At 42.2% G+C, this 24108-nt stretch overlaps 1 protein-coding gene across 4 annotated transcripts in view; it reads right to left on the bottom strand.

The window, feature by feature from the left end:
* Positions 1-24108, bottom strand: part of HAUS8 (HAUS augmin like complex subunit 8) — a 32186-nt gene that overhangs the window by 6398 nt on the left and 1680 nt on the right. For all 4 annotated transcript variants that reach the window (XM_070747713.1, XM_070747697.1, XM_070747688.1 and 1 more), the window contains exons 3-9: positions 22392-22447; positions 20202-20295; positions 16589-16672; positions 15591-15661; positions 4623-4697; positions 4372-4530; positions 153-291 (exon numbers count right to left, since the gene is read on the bottom strand). In XM_070747713.1, coding sequence (XP_070603814.1) covers positions 153-291; positions 4372-4530; positions 4623-4697; positions 15591-15661; positions 16589-16672; positions 20202-20295; positions 22392-22447 — 678 coding nt within the window. The remainder of the gene's footprint in view (positions 1-152; positions 292-4371; positions 4531-4622; positions 4698-15590; positions 15662-16588; positions 16673-20201; positions 20296-22391; positions 22448-24108) is intronic.

Here is a 24108-nt window from a genome sequence, read left to right as displayed (position 1 = left end):
CAGACCCCTCCAGGAATATCAACCCTATTGCACACTTTAGAGTCCTCGGCAAATAGGCAAACCTTCCCTACCAAACCTTCCCCTATGTAACTCACAAACATATTAAAAATATTGACCATCTGTTTGATAACATCATGATGACACTTTTATACCTAGATGTTGGCCCATGTCTGTTACATAGAGATCCTTCATGGGCAATTCGTGCGTAGTTGTGTCCAGGGCTGTGGCAAAGTGCTTATAGTCCTTCCTAAACTGGGCACATTGTTCACAAACAGATCCAAGTATTTCAAGCTGGAAAGCAAGTGGGTGGAGAGCAGGGGAAAAAAGAGAGATGGTGATGATTAGTCACAAAGAGGCATATGATACGAGAACTGTGCATAGTTCCCCACAATATCTTAAACAACAAATTTCACTACAACTCTATAGGTAATATTTGACCCATGACCATTTGAAGTTATGATGGTGCTGAATGAATGGTGGTTATGGTCATAAGAACATAAGAAGAGCCATGCTGAATCAGGCCAAAGCCCATCGAGTCCAGCATTCTGTGTCCCACAGTGGCCCACCAATTGTCAATGGGGATCTTGAGCAGAAAGAGAAGGCAAGACCCTCCCTTTCCCTTGACCCCCAACAAATGGGACCCAAGGGAATCCTGCCTACCTTAACCAACATAGAGGCGGCACATGGACATCCATTTCAATAACCATCTATATGCTTGGCATCCATGAATCTGTCTAATCCTGCCTTGAAGCTATCCAGGCTGACAGCTGTCACGACCTCTTCTGGAAGTGAATTCCATAAACCAACGACCCTCTGGGTGAAGAAATATTTCCCTTTATTTGTCCTCGCTTTCTTGCCTATGAGCTTTAGGGAGGGGCCCCTTGTCCTAGTATTGTGTGATAGAGAAAATAATTTTTCTCTATCCATCTTTTCTATCCCATTCATGATTTTATACACTTCGATCAAGTCACTCTCGGAGTTCTGGCTATCTGGTCCTACCCTCAGTAATTCAATTCGGGCACTTGGCAATTGGTTCATACCTAACAGTCAGTTGCAATTGCCTAAAATAACGTGATCGCCATTTGCAGCCTTCCCCAGAAAGTCTATAGGGGAGGTCTGCAGAGAAGGTCACAAATGACTGGGGTAAGTCTTCCCCACTTCCCCCAGTTCCTCTGTGCTTCTGGCATGCAAATAGCATACATTTACCTGCCTTCCTGGGACTTCCAATTTCCTGCTGGCTTTCACACTGATTTGGTTTTGAGAAGCTGACAGGAAGTTCCCTTGTCTAATCACTGTGAGATTCAACGGCAAATGGGACTGCAGGGATTGTTGTGCTAAGCAAAAGTATCACACTTTATGACTGCAAATGTTAGTGATAGAAATTCCAGTCCCAATTGCTACTTTTGAAAAGTGTTCGGAAACTTCAGATCGTGCAGAATGCAGCTGCGAGAGCAGTCATGGGCTTCCCCAGGTATGCCCATGTTACACCAACACTCCGCAGTCTGCATTGGTTGCCGATCAGTTTCCGGTCACAATTCAAAGTGTTGGTTATGACCTATAAAGCCCTTCATGGCATCGGTCCAGAATATCTCCGAGACCGCCTTCTGCCGCATGAATCCCAGCGACTGATTAGGTCCCACAGAGTGGGCCTTCTCCGGGTCCCGTCATCTAAACAATGTCGGTTGGCGGGCCCCAGGAGAAGAGCCTTCTCTGTGGCGGCCCCGACTCTCTGGAACCAGTCCCCCCAGAGATTAGAACTGCCCCTACCCTCTTTGCCTTTTGTAAACTCCTCAAAACCCACCTTTGTCGTCAGGCAGGGGGGAATTGAGATATTTCCCCCGGGCCTATACAATTTATGTATGGTATGTTTGTATGTCTGCTTAATAATGGTGTTTTTAAAAAATATTTTAAATTGTAAATTATTAGATTTGTTATGAACTGTTTTATTGTGTTGTGAGCCGCCCCGAGTCTACGGAGATGGGCGGCATACAAATCTAATAAATAATAATAAATAATAATAATAATATTGTTGGCTGAGGACTACTGTTAATAGCAGGGGAAAACCACCTTGCCTATTACTTCAGCAGCAAGGACATCTCCCTACTAACTGGGTGAAGGATACTAGGTTTCGTAATAGCTATGATTATGCTAGGATATGTAGAGTGTTTTCAATTCTCCTAAGAAAACACTTCCTGTTTAATCATTGCATTGGCCTGAAATAGTCATAGACCCAGAGGTAGAACTAAGGTCATTTAGCTGAATCCACCACTGAGTGCTAGATCAATAATGTAAAATGTTCCTTTAACAACCCTGGGTCAACAACTTCAATGACTATTACGTTTGTAAATGAGCTGCACCAGCAGGAACCCAATGATTTTTGGTGATTTTTTTCCCTGGCATCTCCCTGTCAGAAGAAGCCGTCCCGTCTCCACCCCCCTCTGTTAATGCCAACCTTTAAATTTGGTCCGAAGCACAGCTGAAGGCTTCTTCCACACAGAGACGCCAGGAAAAAAAAATCACCAAAAATCAGTGGGTACATACTGCCACGGCCAGTAATGGGCAGCCAATTTTTTTACTGTCACACTGTGGGTGCGGCTTATTTTGTGGGGTGTGGATTAATCGTCATGTGACTGGGTAGGAGTGGCTTGCCGGCCATGTGATCTGGTGGGAGTGGCTTGAACAATCATCATCGTTCAAGTGAACTGTTAAGTCCTCGACTTACAACCTTACCAGTGTCGCTCGCTGGGGTGACAATTTGCTTCACGTTTCCCGCCCTCTCCTTCCTGGATGCCCCCCCCCCATCTCAGGCTGGGTAACTAGGCAAAGGGGTGCTGCCAGAAGCATAAATGCTGCCAGCACCACTTCCACCCACGCCTTCTGCTTGCACCTCAGGCGGGAGGTGGCCGCGTGAGGCTGGAGGGGAGCCATGCAGGAGAGAGGGAAGCTCATCCGAGGCCAGGAAGGAATCTGCCGCACGAATCCCAGCGACCAGTTAGGTCCCACAGAGTTGGCCTTCTCCGGGTCCCGTCAACTAAACAATGTCGTTTGGCGGGACCCAGGGGAAGAGCCTTCTCTGTGGTGGCCCCGACCCTTTGGAACCAATTCCCCCCAGATATCAGAGTTGCCCCCACCCTCCTTGCCTTTCGTAAGCTCCTTAAAACCCACCTCTGTCGTCAGGCATGGGGGAATTGAGACCTTCCCTCCGCCTAGGCTTATAAAATGTATGCATGGTATGTTAGTATGTATGATTGGTTTCTAAATTGGGGTTTTAAATTAACTTAAATATTAGATTTGTTTACATTGTATTATTATTGCTGTGAGCCGCCCAGAGTCTGCGGAGAGGGGCGGCATACAAATCTGATTAATAAATAATAAATAAATAAGGAGGAAAGAAGAAAAAAGCAAGGAGCACAGAGACAGCAGCAGCAGCAGGGGGAAAAAGGAGAGCCGAGCTGAGACCAGTAATCCAGGAAGTGACATCTGCCAATCAGCTGGAGCTGCACACAGATCTTCATTTTCACCGGTGGAACTCAGTTCCACCCTGTCCCACCTGCTACCAACCCCTAGTTACGGCTCTACCTCCCCACCACTGCTGTTAGGTAAAAAAATGGCGAAACGGGCAAATCGGAAGTGCATTTTTCCCAATTTCCAGTTTGTCCGTTGGGGGATTTTTATGCCTCCAGAATTTCAGGGAAGCTTCCCTGAATCACCCAGAGCAAGAAACAGCCTTTCCCAAGGCCAAAAACCAGCTGGCCAGAGCGTGCATGCACGCTGGAGCTGAAACATAGAAAAGTCTTGTGTGCCGTTGCATATGCCATAGGTTCACCATCAAAACCTTATATACTTTTCAAATCCAAGGTTTCCTTAGGAAGCTATTGGTAGACATTTGGTAGACACTTTATACGAATGTTGGTGTTTTCCATCTATTCCACATCCGGGACCGCCTTCTGCTGCACGAATCCCAGTGACCAGTTAGGTCCCACAGAGTGGGCCTTCTCCGGGTCCCGTCAACTAAACAATGTCGTTTGGCGGGACCCAGGGGAAGAGCCTTCTCTGTGGCGGCCCTCTGGAACCAGCTCCCCCCAGAGATTAGAATTGCCCCCACCCTCCTCGCCTTTCGTAAGCTCCTTAAAACCCACCTCTGTCGTCAGGCATGGGGGAACTGAGATACTCTTTCCCCCTAGGCCTTTACAATTTTACGCATGGTATGTCTGTATGTATGTTTGGCTTTATAATAAGGGGTTTTTTAGTTGTTTTAATATTTGATTGTTACATGCTGCTTTTTATCACTGTTGTTAGCCTACGGAGAGGGGCGGCATACAAATCCAATAAATAAAATAAATAAAATAATTTTTTTTAAACTAAGCAAACCTGTCTCTCTAGGGCTTCAGAGAGCTCGGTGTCTTTCTTCAGATGTTGCAGTTTATGCTTTATTCCATGCGCATTCTTCTGTAGCTTCTTCACTTCCTCACAGAGCGCCAGCAAGTTTCTTTCAGCTTTCCCCTCCAGAAGGACAAGTTTTTTCTCCACCTGTTAGGTTCAAAAATGTTTCAAGATGTTTCCAAAGAAGGCGTTCAATTTTTCCTTAAAGACATCTAGCATTTGTGCAGTTGAGCTATTACCTTTAAGGAGGCATAAGTTAACAGCAGCTTCTGAGAGTCCAGCATCCCAATCAGATCATCTGAATCAGAGGATGCCTAATAAAGAAGCAGATATATTATTTGAGGTGTGCAGACCCCAAACTTGGCAACTTGAAGGGTTGTTGGGATTGCAACTCCCAGAATTGAAATATGACATTGAACTTTAATTGTTATTAAAATTAATTTTTTTATTAAAACTTAGATTTTTCTCTCCAGGAGTGGAAGCAACAATATTTGAAATACCGTATTTTTCAGAGGATAAGACGCACCTTTTTCCTCCCTAAAAGAGGTTGATAGTTTGGGTGCATCTTATATTCTGAATGTGGTTTTTCCCCCACTCCTCCCAGCCCTAACTAGCTACAGTAGTACCTCTAGATACGAGCTGCTCCACATGCGAGTATTCCAAGTTACGAGCTGCGATGCGAGCGAAATTTCTGTTCAACACCCGAGCTCAAATTCGGGATACGAGCCGAGCTTCCACTAGGTGGCGCAAGGATCTCCTTGCTTCCAGTTATCTCGGTGCGAAAAACAAAGTCTAAAGGCATTCGTTCAAGATGCGAGTGGATCGACTTACGAGCTCGGGTCTGGAACGAATTAAACTCGTATGTCGAGGTACCACTGTACTAACAATCTTCCCAGTTCTTACCTTGCAGGCTCTTTCATTGTTTCTCTCTGCATAGAATGTTTTCCAAGCCCTAAGTCTTTGCAAGGTTTTTTCCATTGCTCTACTTGCTCCAAATGTTTTTTTTCCAGGTACTAATGATGTTCCAAGCTCTTACTGGCTTGCAAGCTCTTTCATTGTTACTCTCTCCAACTAAAGGTTTTTTAAAACCCTAAGCAGGGGATAAAATAATGTGCTGGCAAAGGATGCTGGCCAGATAAATACCTGGTAAGCGGATTCCTTTCCCTATTTCCCACCCTCAAAACTAAGGTTTGGGGAGGATACTTATATACTTATACAGTGAACCCTCGATCATCGCGAGGGTTCCGTTCCAGGACCCCACGCGATGATCGATTTTTAGCGAAGTAGCGGTGCGGAAGTAAAAACACCATCTGCGCGTGCGCAGATGGTGTTTTTGCTTCCACTGCCGCCCGCCCTTCGCCCGCCCACCCCGTTGCTCGCGCCTGGGGTGCGCGCGCGCTTGGGGACTCCCTAGCTCCGCTTCCCAGCTGGGGAGCGGAGCTGGGATGTCCCCAAGCGCGCGCGCGCTTTCCCCAGCAACGCGCGCGCGGTGGGGACTCCCTAGCTCCGCTTCCCAGCTGGGGAGCGGAGCTGGGATGTCCCCAAGCGCGCGCGCTTTCCCCAGCAACGCGCGCGCGGTGGGGACTCCCTAGCTCCGCTTCCCAGCTGGGGAGCGGAGCTGGGATGTCCCCAAGCGCGCGCGCTTTCCCCAGCAACGCGCGCGCGGTGGGGACTCCCTAGATCCGCTTCCCAGCTGGGGAGCGGAGCTGGGATGTCCCCAAGCGCGCGCGCTTTCCCCAGCAACGCGCGCGCGGTGGGGACTCCCTAGATCCGCTTCCCAGCTGGGGAGCAGAGCTAGGATGTCCCCAAGCGCGCGGGCACCGCCCGCCCGCCCACGCTGTTGCTGGGGCCGCTTCCCAGCTGGGGAGCAGAGCTGGGATGTCCCCAAGCGCGCGCGCTTTCCCCAGCAACGCGCGCGCGGTGGGGACTCCCTAGATCCGCTTCCCAGCTGGGGAGCGGAGCTGGGATGTCCCCAAGCGCGCGGGCACCGCCCGCCCGCCCACGCTGTTGCTGGGGCCGCTTCCCAGCTGGGGAGCGGAGCTGGGGTGTCCCAGGGAAGCCTCTGGGGGAAGGGGGAAGACCCAGGGAAGCCTCTGCCCGGCGGGGAAACTCCACCATCTACGCATGCGTGGAAGGGCACGCATGCGCAGATGGTGGAGTTTACTTCCGGGTTGAAAACTCGCGAAATAGCCCTTTCGCGATACTTGAGGACGCGAAACTCGAGGGTTCACTGTACTCCGAAAAATACAGATATAAAATTCAAAGCATAGTGAATGTGGCTTAGGTGTCATTGTTGTAATCAATATGGATATTGATTAGTCTTCGGAGAGGGGTGGCATACAAATCTAATAAATAATAATATTGCAGTAACCATACTATTTTACAAAGTTTGATACAGTTCCCCTTTTTCAATATTCACCAGATTTAAATACATGATAATTTATTTGTTAATTTATTGACATACTTACTTGCTTACTTACTTATTAGATTTCTATGCTGCCCTTCTCCGCAGACTCAGGACAGCTCACAACAAAAATAAATACAAGAATACAATATACAAGAAATCTAACTTTAAAAATCAGATCATTGTTCATTGAAACAATCATCCACATTCATCCCATATACATTCCAATTGTTGGCCAGAGCTAGGTGCAACACTCAACGACCCGTCACAGGCAAGGTGAGTTTTTAAAGCCTTGTGGAAGGCCAGGAGGGTGGGGGGGCAATATGAATCTCTGGAGGGAGTTGATTCCAAAGGCCAGAGCCACCACAGAGAAGGCTCTTCCCCTAGGCCCTGCCAGATGGTATTGCCTGGCTAACAGGATCTGGAGAAGGCCGACCTGTGGGGCCTAACTAGCCGCTGGGATGCATGAGGCAGAAGGCAGTTAATATGTTAATAATATATTTATGTTAATATGTTAAAATGGCCCAGTTGTGGCTCAGCTTTATAAATACATATCCCACAGCAGACAATTCTGGGAAGACTATCATAACAAATAGTCCGTGGCAGCCTCTTTTAATTTTACACTTTCCCTTTTATTTATTAGATTCATGGGTTGCTCCATCATGAGTTTGGGCACTACCCAATACAAAACAATATAAATTGGTGAACTCAGAAGGGAAAAAACAGCCTGCTCCCACCCACCCCAAAAAACTCCATCATCAACAGAATGCAAGACCCCAATTATCCCGTAACAAGTCTGCCATCTACTCCAGCCCAAGGCCTGGAGAAAAGCCAGGTTTAAAAGCTCATTTATAATAATAATAATAATATAATAATAATAATTTTGACAGATTAGGAGATAAATTACAGCCCACGTGGACCATAATAAATCAAATCTGAGAGTCGATGGATTGAATTAGAGAAACAGCTTTCAAACGAAGTTACTTTTATTAAGAAAACAAGAAAAATAGCTAATGCCTATCAGAGGCAATGTTCTATGCGTGTTACATCTTTGAAGACAATAAAAGGAAGATGGATTCTTTGGAGAAGAAAGGAAGTGATGCTTGTATGACAGGCAGGATTTTACATCATAATGGGCGGAGCTGACTAACATACACAGTGTTAGCTAATTAATTACTGAATGTCTCTGGGGCTGGCAATACACAGCGTGACACCCCTTCTTTGGCAGTCATCAGGGACATTGGTTCACATAAGGCACATTTTCTTGGATAGGTATTCGTGTTGATCAGCTGGCAGTGGTTTATTCAGCAAGTCAGCAATCTGTTCAGTAGTAGGCACATATTGTAATTTCACGAATCCTTGTCTTACACATTCTCTTGCATTTTTATATCTTATGTCGATGTGCCGTGAACGAGCTCCAACATATTCAGTTTCAGCTATGAACGTGACCGAAACGTTATCCTCCATAATAACAATTGGTTTCATGGGATTTCCCCAAATACGAGAGCAGAAACAGAGGTTAATGCATTACAACAATCAGAAACACAAGCATATTCAGCTTCAGTGGAGGAATAAGAAATAAACTTCTGTTTTCTAACTTTCCAATAAATTGGACAACCATTCAAAAACATTATATAACCAGAAGTACTTTTTCGTGTTTCTATATCACCTGCCCAGTCAGCATCTGCATAACAAATCAATTCAGGATACTTATCGTGTTTCGGCTCTAGGAACAACTTCATGTATCTCAGTAGTCTCTTTATGCATGTCCAATGGAACGTAGTTGCTTTGCCAACAAATCTTGACAAAAGATTCACACTCAGTGAAATGTCGGGTCTTGTCCAACCGCTAATGTATAACAATGACCCGATTACTGACCGATAAAGCATTTGGTCTTCAAATTGAGGATACTCTTGTTGAGTCAACCTGTAAAAATCAGTTTGCATAGGAGAACGACATGGATGTGCATCAGACATGTTACAATTATGCAAAAGTTGGTCAATCTTGCTTTCTTGTGAGGCAAAACCCCTTCTCAGTTTTTTCAATCTGAACTCCTAGATAATCATGAATATGCCCTAAGCTTTTCAAAGTAAAATGTCTTTCTAAACCTTTTGCAAAAATTTCACTCATGCGTTTGTTAGGACCAATGTAAACAATATCATCAACATGAACAAGAAAAATTTCATAAACATTACCTTGCCCTTTTGTGAACACGCATTCATCAGAGTCGGACTTAATAAAGCCCATTGAATTTAATTTCTCTATGAGGCATCGATGCCACATGAGAGCAGACAGTTTCAAACCATAGAGGCTTTTCTGCAGGTACCAGACATCCCCTTCTCGATCCTGGAACCCGGGTGCACTCTTCACGTAGATCTCTTCATTTAGATCAGCATTCAAATAGGCAGTCTCGACATCAAACTGGAAAACTTCTAAGTTCAAGGCAATAGCTGTAATTAGGGCAATTTTGACACTTTCATTTTTAACTGTGGGTGAAAATGTATCTGTGTAGTCTTCAGGATACACCTGTGAGTACCCCTGTGCTACTAGTCTTGCTTTGTGTATTTTATCATCATTTGGTTTTTGTTTAACCTTGTACACCCATCGTGTGCCAATAATCTTCTTGTTCGTTAGAGGCTCAACTTGTTGAAACACATTAAGTTTCTTTAAACTGTCCAGTTCATTTTCCATAGCCTCATACCATTTTTCTTGTTCAGATTCAGGCAAATGTTTTATTTGAGAAAAGTTCTCAGGAGGAAGTGTAACATTGTTACATAAAAAAGGAAAAGGTTTGTGTAATACTTGCTGTTCGTATCTCTTTGGATGAATTCCTTCCGTGGTTCTCTGCGAACGTCTTGGAACCGTGGTCCATCCTTCATCTTGGTTATCTCAGTCTCCAATTGCATCGCTAGGAACATCATCTGCGACTGTTGAAGACTGTCCATCATCTGGAACAGCTACCTGAGAGTCAGGTTGCGCTGCACCTTGAACATCATCTTTAGGAAAATAAACTGAAGTATCATTACTGTGTATTCCGGACCAATTTGTATCTTCCTCAAATTTAGCTGAATTAGAAACAACAGCTCTGTGATAAGTGTCAGCAAATTTGTAGTATTTAGAACTTTCATCAAAACCTATAAATCTTAGTCTCTCTGACACTGGACCTCCTTTTCTTCTTTGAGCTAGTGGAATGTTAACCATGGCATACAAGCCAAAAATGTGGAGGTTTTGAATATCAGGCTTTTTGCATGAAGCAAGTAGTAAGGAGTCTGTTGTATAACACTGCTCCATGTACGGTTAACAATGTAATTAGCATACTTGAGGGCTTCGCCCCAATAGATTGTCCATGTCAGCATCCTCTAGAAGGCAACGAAACATAGTCTGTAGGACCTCCTGTCTGCATTCAGCAATGCAGTTAAGTTGGGGGGGAAAAGGTGCTGACGCTTGATGACGGATTCCATTTCTTTTCATCCATCCTTGGAACTGCTGGGACATGAATTCTCTGCCACGATCACTTTGGATTCTTCTGATACGAACATCATATTGCGTAAGTACTTCTGCAGCAAAGTCTTTAAAGATCTGAAAAGCCTCAGATTTTTGTTTCATTAGAAACACAAAACCATATCTAGAATAACTATCAACAATAGTCAAGAAATACTTACAGTTACCTTTAGTAGGCCGAAATGGACCGACAATGTCGGTGCGTACCAAATAAAAAATGCGTGTAGACAAACGTACGGCATGTTTGGCAATAGGAGCTGCCTTTGACTTCGCAGAGTTACAAATCTTACAATCTAAATGAAACTTGCAATCACTATCAACTTTAAAACCATTTATATATTCAGGCATCTTTGCTAAAACTGGATAAGATGCGTGGCCCAAACGGCGGTGCCATCTATGAACACACCTGGAATGAAAAGATTTGTTTGTTAATACAGGTTTAACATTTGAAACATCATTGGGAACCTCTTGAACCTCATTGGCTTTAGGAGCCTTTGTATCTATAGTGGCAGCAGGTTTTCTCTCTGGACCTGTGCCTTCGCTCTTTGGAACTTTTATACTTACATCAACCTTTGCAGGAGGATTTGGCTTTAAGTAATAAACACCTCTAATGGGGACACCAGTGGCAAGGACTTTGCCATTCTTAACGATGTAAGCTTCTGTTAGTTTATGAGTCACTTCAGACCCTAATTCTTTATTCAGGCGGTACACACTAAGTATGTTGCTTGTAGCAGTTGGAACGTATAAAACACGTGAGATGAATTTATCCAATTCTTTTATGTAGACAGTACCTTCTCCTTCAACTTTGCACAAGTGGTCGGAAACAGCATGGACTTCTTTGATGTCAGTCTTATGAAAATCTGTGAAAAGTTCTTTCTGGTAGACGATGTGAACGGCTGCTCCACTGTCTAATGTCCATAAATGTCATATGTCGTACTGTGGACTCTTTTCTGGAACACTATTCAGGAGGAAACAATTGATGTAAGGACCTCTCTCACCTTTTCAATCTCATTGCGAAGATCTGGAGTTGCTGGAGCCTTGGCTCCTGGAGCCTCGGCTCCTGGAGCCTCTTGAACGTATTCCTCTGGGCGGAGCAGGATATGAAGAAGATTGAGAATCGCCAGATTGAGAGCTTTGAGGATCACTGGATTGAGAACGTTGAAAGTCATCTCTCTTAGGCTGATTCTGGCGTGAATATCTCGAAGTGTAGCCCTTTTGTTGATCGCTTCTACCTGATGTAGGTTTGTATGCAGATGGTGTAGCTCTGAGTCTAGTGTGCATGAGCCCTTCTTCTTCAGTTAACAGTTTACAGAGTCTCGGGGTAGTTCTTTCGGCTAACGGCATGCTATTGTATTTAAAGACAGCTTCTTCCCATTCATGATTGAGGGAATTTATTATAATAGCATTGACTTGCATTGGATATATGTAATACCCTCTCTCTGTTAAGTCTTTTTGCATTGCTAACATCTTAGATAAATGTGGAGCAATTTTCTCTCCAGGCTTTAATTTTGCAGAAAAAAGATCAGAGTACAACAGGTATGCTGCCTGTTCTGAAAATGGTCTATAAAATTCATCTAAGGACTCTAATAATTCACATGCAGTAATATCATGTGAGAATCTATCTGCTATATCATCGTCCAAAGACATATGAATGAGTAGAGTAGCATGAATATTTGAATACCTTTCTTCCTCAGTCCATTGTCTAATTGGAGGATCAAAAACCATATGATCCACTTGATGAGTAATTAAAATCAATCTTATTTTATGTAGCCAGGTTTTATAATTTTTTCCATTACTTTTTAATCTTGACTCACCTTCCAACGTTGTTAAGGTGATTGCTTGCCTTGTAGATGCTTGTGGCAGTACCTGTGGCACTGGAACTGGTGGCACTTGGACTGGTTGAGGCGCCTGGACTGGCAATGGTGGTTGGATTGGCAAGGGTGGTTGGACTGGTTGCTGTGCAGGACCAACTGGAACTTGTGAGCGTTGGTCCTGTTGCATCTGTGCAGCTTGTCTTGCCTGCGATGCTTGTTGTTTGACAGCAGGTTGATTAAACACAATTTCTCTCATACGGCTCCTTTCATCTCTAAACGTCTGAGAAAAATCCTTAAAACCAGTCATGGACTTAAATTTAAAATCATGCAATCCACTGGAGGCCGCTGCAGGATAACTTTCGAGTTTCTACTTCTTTGAATGCTTGGCTACAGTGGGCCCCTTGAGGAATTTCTTTATCAGCTACAGACATTCCTTTCTCTGTAGACGTGGCCTCATTTTCATAGGTTTCGTTTCCCCCCTTTGCATATTTTCCCTTTTGCGCATGCTCACTCTGATTAATGGAAATAACTGCGAACTCTCTTCTTAAAATATTCATTTGAATTTCTCTGAGCCCTTTTAATTCTTCTCTATATGCAAGAAGATCATCTGTGCATTGATCATGCAGCAGTTTCTGTTCTACAGTTAGGGAACCTCCAAGGCCATCTAAATGGGAGCAGAATGCTTGGGTGTGTTGAATTATTTGTTCATCACGAGAAATCATAGCAGTCACTTTGTCTGAATCAGAAAGCGATTCACGGCTCCCTGTAGAGCTTCTAGACTTTCTCTCATCACAATGCTTTACTTTCATTTTTGCCTTTAAGGGGGGCTGAGAAGCTGCACTACTTTCAGATATCCCCATACTAGGAGAGTCAGACGGAACCAGCGTGGCGTCTTCTAAATTACTTTCCTCATAAATTTGATGGCCGGCAACATCTGAGGTTTTTATTGCTGGTTCTCCATAAATCATTTGTTCCACCTCTCGTAGTAAAAAAGAACTTTGAGCACTTACTGTTTCTTCACAGCCTGTCTGCTCCGTTGTTTGAAGAGATCTCTGCTCTTCCACAACGAGGTTTCGTTTCTCTTTAGAAGTGTGAATAAGATCCATCCGGTCGGGAAATTGCTCATTTGAAATCTGGTCAATAAAAGACTGAAACAATAGTCTTTTCTTTCTTTTAGCTGGCATTACAAAGAGGACGGTAGCTTTTATTTAAATTCAACCATCCTCTGCTACCATGACAGATTAGGTGATAAATTACAGCCCGCGTGGACCATAATAAATCAAATCTGAGAGTCGATGGATTGAATTAGAGAAACAGCTTTCAAACGAAGTTACTTTTATTAAGAAAACAAGAAATATATCACCATTTCATTAAGAGGACCCAAAGCATATAGAACTTATGGCAGATCAATAGTCTCTCACTCATCATCATCATCATCATCATTTATTAGATTTGTATGCCGCCGCTCTCAAAAGACTCAGAGCGGCTCACAACAGCAAAGCACAGTACAAATCCAATGATTAAAAAACAGTTAAAACCCTTAATGTAAAAACAGTCATACACCCCAAACAAACCATACATAAAATGGAACGGCCAGGGGGAATCAATTTCCCCAGGCCTGGCGGAAGAGGTGGGTCTTTAGGAGTTTGTGAAAGGCAAGGAGGGTGGGGGCAGTCCTGATCTACGGGGGGAGTTGATTCTAGAGGGTTGGGGCCGCCACAGAGAAGGCTCTTCCCCTGGGTCCCGCCAGATGACATTGTTTCATCGACGGGACCTGGAGAAGGCCATGTTATAGGTGACAATCAGCATCTAGTAACCGGTGCAACTAACAAAACAGAGATATTACAATAGGGATATTGTGGCAGGAACATAAATGGAAAACCAGAAAGCAGCAGCATGGGCAAACGGTCTTCAAGGCAGCTCCCATAGAGCCCACTGCAATAGTCCAAATCCAGTGAAGCATCTAGGTTAGTGACCAATGTAGCTTACTACAATATTTATCCTCATGAATTATGCTGAATAAATTCCTCACGTAACACCAAGTAACGGAAGGAGCCTCTGGAAAGAAGGCCAGTGTGAAAAGTCTGCCATTATCACGAATACAGTGGAAATGCGATATAAAGGCAATAGCGTGGCCTTTTTGGCTTCCAGAGAGCCTCCTAGGGGATGGGGGAGGCATCCTCGCCTCCAGGGAAGCCTTTGGAGCCTGGGGAGGGTGAAAAAAGCCTACTGGGCCCACCAGAAGATGGGAAACAGCCGTCTCTGGCCTCTAGAAGGCCTCCGGAAGGTGAAGGAAGCTATTTTTGCCCTCCCCAGGTATTGAATTATGGGTGTAGGCACTCATGCATGTGCAATAGCGTGTGTGCATGCTCTTTCAGCACCAGAGGGGAAGGTTTGATAGGGAAGGTTTGCCTATTTGCCGATGACTCTAAAGTGTGCAATAGGGTTGATATTCCTGGAGGCGTCTGTAATATGGTAAATGATTTAGCTTTACTAGATAAATGGTCAAAGCAATGGAAAATGCAGTTTAATGCTTCCAAATGTAAAATAATGCACTTGGGGAAAAGGAATCCTCAATCTGAGTACAGTGTTCCCTCGATTTTCGCGGGTTCGAACTTTGTGGAAAGTCTATACCACGGTTTTTCAAAAATATTAATTAAAAAATACTTTGCAGTTTTTCCCCCTATACCACGGTTTTTCCCACCCGATGACGTCATATGTCATCGCCAAACTTTCATCTGCCGTTAATAAATATTTTTAAAAATAAACTTTAATAAATAAACATGGTGAGTAATAATCTGAATGGTTGCTAAGGGAATGGAAAATTGCAATTTAGGGGCTTAAAGTGCTAAGGGAAGGCTTGTGATACTGTTCATAGCCAAAAATAGTGTATTTACTTCCGCACCTCTACTTCGCGGAAATTCGACTTTCGCGGGCGGTCTCAGAACGCATCCCCCGCGAAAAGCGAGGGAACACTGTATTGTATTGGCAGTTCTGTGTTAGCAAAATCTGCAGAAGAGAAGGATTTAGGGGTAGTGATTTCTGACAGTCTCAAAATGGGTGAGCAGTGTGTTCGGGCGGTAGGAAAAGCACGTAGGATGCTTGGCTGCATAGCTAGAGGTATAACAAGCAGAAAGAGGGAGATTGTGATCCCGCTATATAGAGCGCTGGTGAGACCACATTTGGAATACATGTACTGTGTTCAGTTCTGGAGACCTCACCTACAAAAAGATATTGACAAAATTGAACGGGTCCAAAGACGGGCTACAAGAATGGTGGAAGGTCTTAAGCATAAACGTATCAGGAAAGACTTCATGAACTCAATAAGGTTCAGGAGGGAAGTGTTTTTAATAGGAAAGTGTTTCTATGTTTCTATGAGGGGAAAAAAGGTTCACCATCATTGGATTAGGATATCAAAAGCTGCCATCTCAGTAAAATTACTCATTCAAGGTTCACTTTTTAGCCAACAATGAAGTTGCTTTACTTACCAAGACCTTCTTTTTTTGGGAAAAGCCTTTTATATTGAGCTTTGGAACTGGTGTCTTATAGCGGCTTTTTTCTGTAAGTAAAAAAGGCAGTTGGATAAAGGAATGAGGTCAGTTAACTGTGTCCTAATATTTGTCAGCCACTTACTGAAAGGCTAGCGATACAAAATTTTGCTTTAAAAAAGTTGAAGGCAAGAATGGCTTATACTAAACTGCTTGTTTGGCATTTTACCAATAGAGGGAATTCTAACAAGCACTCATAGGCCATTCTGTATCTTGATTTTTTTTTAAAGGAACCATCAAGTCTTTTCTCAGAAAGCAGGAAGTTGGAGATACAAATAGGAACTGGATTCCATATTGCCAAAAGGCAAAACTCAGGGATGCAAAGTCATGTTAGATATTACACCAGCAGTGCCTTCTAATGGCTAAATACAAATCTAATAAATAAATAAATCTAATAAATAAATAAGAAAAGCAAATATTAATCAATCTAAACAGCTAATTTAGATTTGATCTACATATTCCGTTTTTTAAAATCTTGGCGTTATATTTGTCGTGGTTTATGAGTGATTAAAGTCCGTTAGAAACTTAACCCCGCGGAGTCAATGGATAGAAGGCTTAGTCATTTGTTCAAAAACAAGATATCTTTATTGTAAAAAAACAGAAATAAAACATGTCTCGAGGGACAACTCAAATATACGTCTTTACATAATGGAGGATAGAAGAGAAGAGAGTGAGGAATTGAAGAAGAAGGAAGTGAGCTGGCAGGATATGACATCATAATAGGAGGATCTTAATAAGGCACGCATAATTAACTCTTTCATTACTGAATGTCTCTGAGGGGCTGGCAAATATACAGCGTGACAATATTAGTATATAATCCTGAGAATCTAACAATTCAATTTAAAAACAGCTTTTGTGTAATTTTTGGACTAAAATCATAAGCCTATTTTACTGCGACTAAACTCATATTCAAGTATACAACTTAAGAGCGCACATACCATTAATAGCGGAAACCTCCAGTTCAGGTCGAGTACTGTCATGGCTATCCAGAAAGGTTGAATGTAATATACTAGGTGTACATTCTGCAGAAAAACATAGAAACATAGAAGTCTGACGGCAGAAAAAGACCTCATGGTCCATCTAGTCTGCCCTTATTCTATTTTCTGTATTTTATCTTAGGATGGATATATGTTTATCCCAGGCATGTTTAAATTCAGTTACTGTGGATTTATCTACCACGTCTGCTGGAAGTTTGTTCCAAGGATCTACTACTCTTTCAGTAAAATAATATCTTCTCATGTTGCTTTTGATCTTTCCCCCAACTAACTTCAGATTGTGTCCCCTTGTTCTTGTGTTCACTTTCCTATTAAAAACACTTCCCTCCTGGACCTTATTTAACCCTTTAATATATTTAAATGTCTCGATCATGTCCTCCCTTTTCCTTCTGTCCTCCAGACTATACAGATTGAGTTCATTAAGTCTTTCCTGATACGTTTTATGCTTAAGACCTTCCACCATTCTCGTAGCCCGTCTTTGGACCCGTTCAATTTTGTCAATATCTTTTTGTAGGTGAGGTCTCCAGAACTGAACACAGTATTCCAAATGGGGTCTCACCAGCGCTCTATATAGCGGGATCACAATCTCCCTCTTCCTGCTTTATATCTCTAGCTATGCAGCCAAGCATCCTACTTGCTTTCCCTACCGCCTGACTGCACTGTTCACCCATTATGAGACTGTCAGAAATCACTACCCCTAAATCCTTTTCTTCTGAAGTATTTGCTAACACAGAACTGCCAATACAATACTCAGATTGAGGATTCCTTTTCCCCAAATGCATTATTTTACATTTGGAAACATTAAACTGCAGTTTCCATTGCTTTGACCATTTATCTAGTAAAGCTAAATCATTTACCATATTACAGACACCTCCAGGAGTGAAGAAGAGGTTTTTCTTTTGGAATTCTGATTAATTAGACCAAGATAAGGAACTTATGTTTGACTAAATAATTAAACTGACTTGAAGAAAATTGGGGGTCGTATCCCAGTACTGGAAGGACTATTGATTCAAATAGACATTGATATCCTGTGCACCAGCTGACTTTTAATACACTTTTTCACTCACATCCCCATATTCTATCTTTCTCAAGCACACATATCAATTAGGATCCACTGTAAAAAGGATTAGACTATTTTAAAGCCTACTGCTATTAAAGTATACATTTCAAAGGGGGAGGGAAGCTCAGGTGAGAAGGGATTATACAGTGGTACCTCTTCGTAATAATGCTTCTACCTACAAACTTTTCTAGATAAGAACCGGGTGTTCAGGTTTTTTTGCCTCTTCTCAAGAACCATTTTCCACTTAAGAACCAGAGCCTGGAAAAAATTCCCAGGAAATTTGAGAGCGGCACGAAGGCCTGGCCAGTTTCCTGCCATTCCCCTTTTAATCCCGGCCATCTCGGGCTTTTCTGGGCTGCCAGAGGAGCCTTTTGGTGTTGCTTAAGGAGGCTTTGGCAGTCCAAATGGGAGGCGCATGCTCAGAGTCCCTTTTTTTTAAACCCTTAAAGTTTTGGATCCTTCTTTCTTTGGCAGTGACTGTCCTCCTCTTCCTCCCACCCAAATTCCAAGCTTTTATTTCTTTCCTAATGGGTTTGCACACATTATTTGCTTTTACATTGATTCCTATGGGGAAAATTGCTTCTACTTACAAACTTTCCTACTTAAGAATCTAGTCACAGATCAAATTAAGTTCTTAAGTAGAGGTACCACTGTGTATGCTTTCTATTAGCACCTTCTTTTTTAAAAAAAATTCTGGAATTAAGTTTTAAAACATGTTCCACAAAAATGCTGATATAGAAAGGATGGTGTTTCAAAGTAAGGATTGCGGAATTAGTATTCTCCTCTAAAAACCACCATATGTTGCAATGAAGTTTTAGGTTAGCTACTGCTGCCCACAATCAAAACTGATCTAAATCCTAGAAGGCAAATACAGTACAGTAGTACCTCTAGATACGAGTTTAATTCGTTTCAGAAGGGAGCTTGTATGTCGAACAACTCGTATCTGGAACAAATGGCTTTAGACTTTGTTTTTCCCCTCTGAGATAACCAGAAGCAAGGATTCTTGCGCCACCTAGTGGACGCTCGGCTCATATCCCGAATTTGAGCTCGGGTCTCGAAAAGAAATTTCTCTCTCCTCGTGGCTCGTATCTTGGAATACTCGCATGTGGAGCAGCTCGTATCTAGAGGTAGTACTGTACTTCCTCAGAGGCAAGACCACCAGGGGGCCTGGGAAAAGTGTAAAGGGGTTCAGGAGTTGAATAAGCCCTTACTTACAGGACAACATAGAGAATCTCTGCAGGCTAGATGGAGCCTAAAGAAAGTGAATCCAATGTCCAAATGAACAATTTTTCAAGTATGTTCAAAAATGAATTTCAGGATTTTATATAAGCTCTTACTGGGCAGAATATTATGTTTATCATCTATTGTTGCAAAAATGTTGCCCTCAGCTTTCCCCATATCTCAATCATAATAATAATAATACTAATAATTTATTTATTTATTTGACTTATACACCGCCCTTCTCCGAAGACTCAGGGCAGCTGGGAAAATATAAAGAACAGTATAAAAACAATTCTAAGCCCAATTATAAAATTGATCTAAAAAACCCAAGTTATAAAGTCATACAATCCCACTCATTCATATCACAATTATACTGATTAGTATTAATACTAATAATAGCAGATCAGCTTTCTTATAACTTGCTGAACAATTTTGGCATCTGCCTCCTCCAGGGGATTGCTGGATAAATTCAATCAATCTAATGAAATTCAGAGACACTTTTAAGTCAGAGATGCATAATGTTTTGCACTAAGATAGCCACATCTGGACATTCATTTCAAAGATTGCCAGTTCCAAGCTCTTAAAAAGTTAGTAGGACCAGGACTGTACCAATTTGATTTAGAATAATTGAAAAGTATATCATGGAAAACAGTATTTTCCCCATTCATTTACACTATATTATAATGTGGCAGCAACTCCTAGGAACTTACATCCATGGTTGGAGGACAACAGGAATACCTCCGGAACCGCCTTCTACCGCACGAATCCCAGCGGCCGATAAGATCCCACAGAGTTGGCCTTCTCCGGGTCCCGTCAACCAAACAATGTCATTTGGCGGGCCCCAGGGGAAGAGCCTTCTCTGTGGCGGCCCCAGCCCTCTGGAATCAACTCCCCCCGGAGATTAGAACGGCCCCCACCCTCCTTGTCTTTCGCAAGTTACTCAAGACCCACCTATATCGCCAGGCATGGGGGAATTAAGACATCTCCCCCAGGCTTTCTTATATTTTATGTTTGGTATGTATGTGTGGTATGGTTTTTAAATTGTTGGGGTTTTTTAATATAATTTTATTATTAGATTTGTTCCATTATTATACTGTTTTTATTATTGTTGTGAGCCGCCCCGAGTCTTCGGGGAGGGGCGGCATACAAATCTAATAAATTGAATTGAATTGAATTGTTTTTCTGAAGCCAACTGGATTCTAGAAAATGCCTACTATGAACATTTGGTTAATAAATGGAGGGAAGACTTCTAGAGTATGTAAAGAAAAATCTTACCTACTGAGGTCTTGAATTTCTGAACAGATGGTCTTTTTGGAGATCCAACATTTTCCAGACCTCTTGCAAAGGACAAATTGGTGCTTGAAGTACCCTGCCAGTTAAATACATACATGTTGAAACTAAACAATTCAGTCTTATTTGATTTGCTAGTTTGGGGGTAAAGAGTTGTTTTTATATTTCAGGTGGTTATCAAAACAAATTGTACCTAATCCATTTATAATAGGAAATCATAATATGTAATTATATTATATAATTATGGTAGAAAATAATAGGAAAATATATTGCTCAAAAAAATAAAGGGAACACTCAAATAACACATCCTAGATCTGAAGGAATGAAATATTACACAATCTGAAGTTAGTTGGGGGAAAGATCAAAGGCAACATGAGAAAATATTATTTTACTGAAAGAGTAGATCCTTGGAACAAACTTCCAGCAGACGTGGTTGGTAAATCCACAGTAACTGAATTTAAACATGCCTGGGATAAACATATATCCATTGTAAGTTAAAATACAGGAAATAGTATAAGGGCAGACTAGATGGACCATGAGGTCTTTTTCTGCCATCAGTCTTCTATGTTTCTATTCTCATTCAATATTTCATTTGCACAACTATTCCATTTGCACAACAGCATGTGAAATGGATTGTCAATCATGTTGCTTCCTAAGTGGATAGTTTGATTTCACAGAAGTTTGATTTACTTGAAGTTATATTCTGTTGTTTAAGTGTTCCGTTTATTTTTTGAGCAGTGTATATTGATATAGAGGACTTTTTTCCTGAGATAGTTTTCAGTTTGATGGGCTTATCTTCCTTTATCTTTTTGCTATAAGAAATGTAGCATGTGATACAATTACATTAATTCTTTGTATGTATAAAACAAAACAGATTCCTTATAATTGTTTTGCATTCCTGAACATTTTCCCCTAAATGTTGCCTCTCTGAAGTAGTAATTTATTTTCTCTCAGTATTTATGAATTCTGACACTTTCTGCTGTACAGTGTTCCCTCAATTTTCGCGGGTTCGAACTTCGCGAATACCCTATACCACGGTTTTTCAAAAAATATTAATTAAAAAATACTTTGTGGGGTTTTTTTTTCTATACCACGGTTTTTCCTGCCCGATGACGTCATACGTCATCACCAAACTATTAATTTTTGCAAATAAATAACAAAAAAGTAATTATTGTTAATAAATAATTATGTTTATAAATATCAGGATCACTAAGTGCCTTATTCAATGGGGAGTACCAATAATAATGGTGAGTAAATGGTTGTTAAGGGAATGGGAAATGGTAATTTAGGGGTTTAAAGTGTTAAGGGATGGCTTGTGATACTGTCCATAGCCAAAAATGGTGTATTTACTTCCGCATCTCTACTTCGCGGTAATTCAACTTTTCCGGGTGGTCTTGGAACGCATCCCCCGCAAAAATCGAGGGAACACTGTATACAAATTAAAACACGAAACAGATTGTTCCTGCAGACTCACAATAAAACATTTGCATTTATTTACACAAAAAACAATGATTAAAAAATCTGAAATGAAAAAATAGCCCTTGAAACCTACAGAGCATCAATCAGATAAAAGCTCCCTTAAAATAAAGAAAGAAGTAACTTGAAATTTTCATTTTAAAAAAATTAGAAGATAGGCCAGAAACCAAAGTAACTCTTCTCCCATACCAGGGCTGTCAAACTAACGGCCCATGGGCCAAATGCGCCACGTGCTGACCATGCCCACGCCTGGTTTAGCAAAGGGTAAAGTCATGATATGTCACGTGTACGTCATGTGATGCCATGACGACACAAGTTTGACACCCCTGTTCTATACTGTAGCATCAGAAAGCCATAGAACAGGATTTTTCATACAGCTCGAGAATCTGGGATGTTGAAATCCACAAGCTGCCAAGGTTTTTTTTAAAAATCACTGCCATAGAGTTGATGGAGATTCTCAATCATCCATGTCATAGTTCTCCCAAAGATGTTTAAGATAAAACTCTTAGTGACTAACTAAAACAATGCAAATTGACCAGCCGTCTGCAAGGAATATAAATCCTTCCATTCCCCAAGAAGCTGAAGAAGCTTCTTGGATGAGAAGTGAAACCTCTTCAAAGAAAAACCAGAAAGCCTGGTTGCCTCTTGGGAAAAAAAGCACCTCTGCCATAGAGGAATGTGTTTTCAATGCAGACTCACCTTTTCACCTGTTTTTTTATCATACTGCATGTAACGAGATGGCACAATTCTTCCCCCTGGCAGAGGAAAAACGGAAAGAGAACCCATGAGACAAATTTTGCATTTCTACCATTATTATCCAGGAGAAAAGAAACTTTCCAGAGATTTTGGAACTCTTTATAGGAACAATGTTGAGACCAAGCACTCGACTCCATAGAACGACTCCTGTGCAAAGCTCCAATAGCTTTGTGCAGTGGATTGAACCATGTGCAGAATGCAGCTGCGAGAGCAATCATGGGCTTTCCCAAATATGCCCATGTTACACCAACACTCCGCAGTCTGCATTGGTTGCCCATCAGTTTCCGGTCACAATTCAAAGTGTTGGTTATGACCTATAAAGCCCTTCATGGCACCGGACCAGATTATCTCAGGGACTGCCTTCTGCTGCACGAATCCCAGTGACCAGTTAGGTCCCACAGAGTGGGTCTTCTCCGGGTCCTGTCAACTAAACAATGCTGCTTGGCGGGACCCAGGGGAAGAGCCTTCTCTGTGGCGGCCCCGGCTCTCTGGAATCAACTCCCCCTGGAGATTAGAACTGCCCCCACCCTCCTTGTCTTTCGTAAGCTACTCAAGACCCACCTATATCGCCAGGCATGGGGGAGTTGAGACACCTTCCCCCAGGCTTTTATATTTTATGTTTGGTATGTATGTGTTGTTTGGTTTTTAAATATGATAGGGTTTTATATGCTTCTTTTTTAATATGAGATTTGTTTCGCTATGACATTGTTTTTATTATTGCTGTGAGCCACCCCGAGTCTTCAGAGAGGGGCGGCATACAAATCTAATAAATTATTCCTCTTATTATTATTAAAAACAGACGGAAGATAAAAAGTACAAAAGTTGCAAAATTAGGATATTTGTTAATGGTATATTGGACAATGTGCAATTATGTATGTTTTTGTTAAGTGTTAAGGAGTAGCCCTTCAGTTACCAAGGATGCACAGAGGAAACGTGGAGGTGGCAGATATCCAGCTGATAGCCCAGAGATACAAGTAGTAATTCATTAACCAGATCGTTTGGCGGGACCCAGGGGAAGAGCCTTCTCTGTGGCGGCCCCGGCCCTCTGGAACCAACTTCCCCCAGAGATTACAATTGCCCCCACCCTCCCTGCCTTTCGTAAGCTTCTTAAAACCCACCTCTGCCGCCAGGCATGGGGGAATTGAGATTCCCTTTTCCCCTAGACCTTTACAATTTTATGCATGGTATGTCTGTATGTATGTTTGGTTTTTTATATTAATGGGTTTTTAATTGTTTTTAGTATTGGATTATTATTGTATGCTGTTTTATGATTGCTGTTAGCCGCCCCAAGTCTTCGGAGAGGGGCGGCATATAAATCCAATAAATAAATAAATCTATTAAGTGTATAACTATTATTTACTTTGGCAAATAGCTTAGTCAAGAACAATCCTGGTCATATACATTTACAGCAGTCAATACATATACAAGTCTATAAGCCTTACTTATATAAACCATACGGTGGGGGGGGGGAGGCACCATTTCGGTAGTGGAAATGGAGCTGTGCGCACAGCTCATCTGACTGGCAGTCGGACACATATGCCCAGCACGAGATTTGCTTTCTGCACATTCACAGGAAGTAAAATCTCACACAAGTATGTGCGCGACCATGAGATTTTGCCGATTTTTGCCGATTTTTTGCTTCTGTGCATGTTGTTGCAGT

The sequence above is a fragment of the Erythrolamprus reginae genome, chromosome 1, assembly GCF_031021105.1.
Source record: "Erythrolamprus reginae isolate rEryReg1 chromosome 1, rEryReg1.hap1, whole genome shotgun sequence".
Taxonomy (NCBI): Eukaryota; Metazoa; Chordata; class Lepidosauria; order Squamata; family Dipsadidae; genus Erythrolamprus; species Erythrolamprus reginae.
This window is presented reverse-complemented; position numbering and strand designations above follow the sequence as displayed.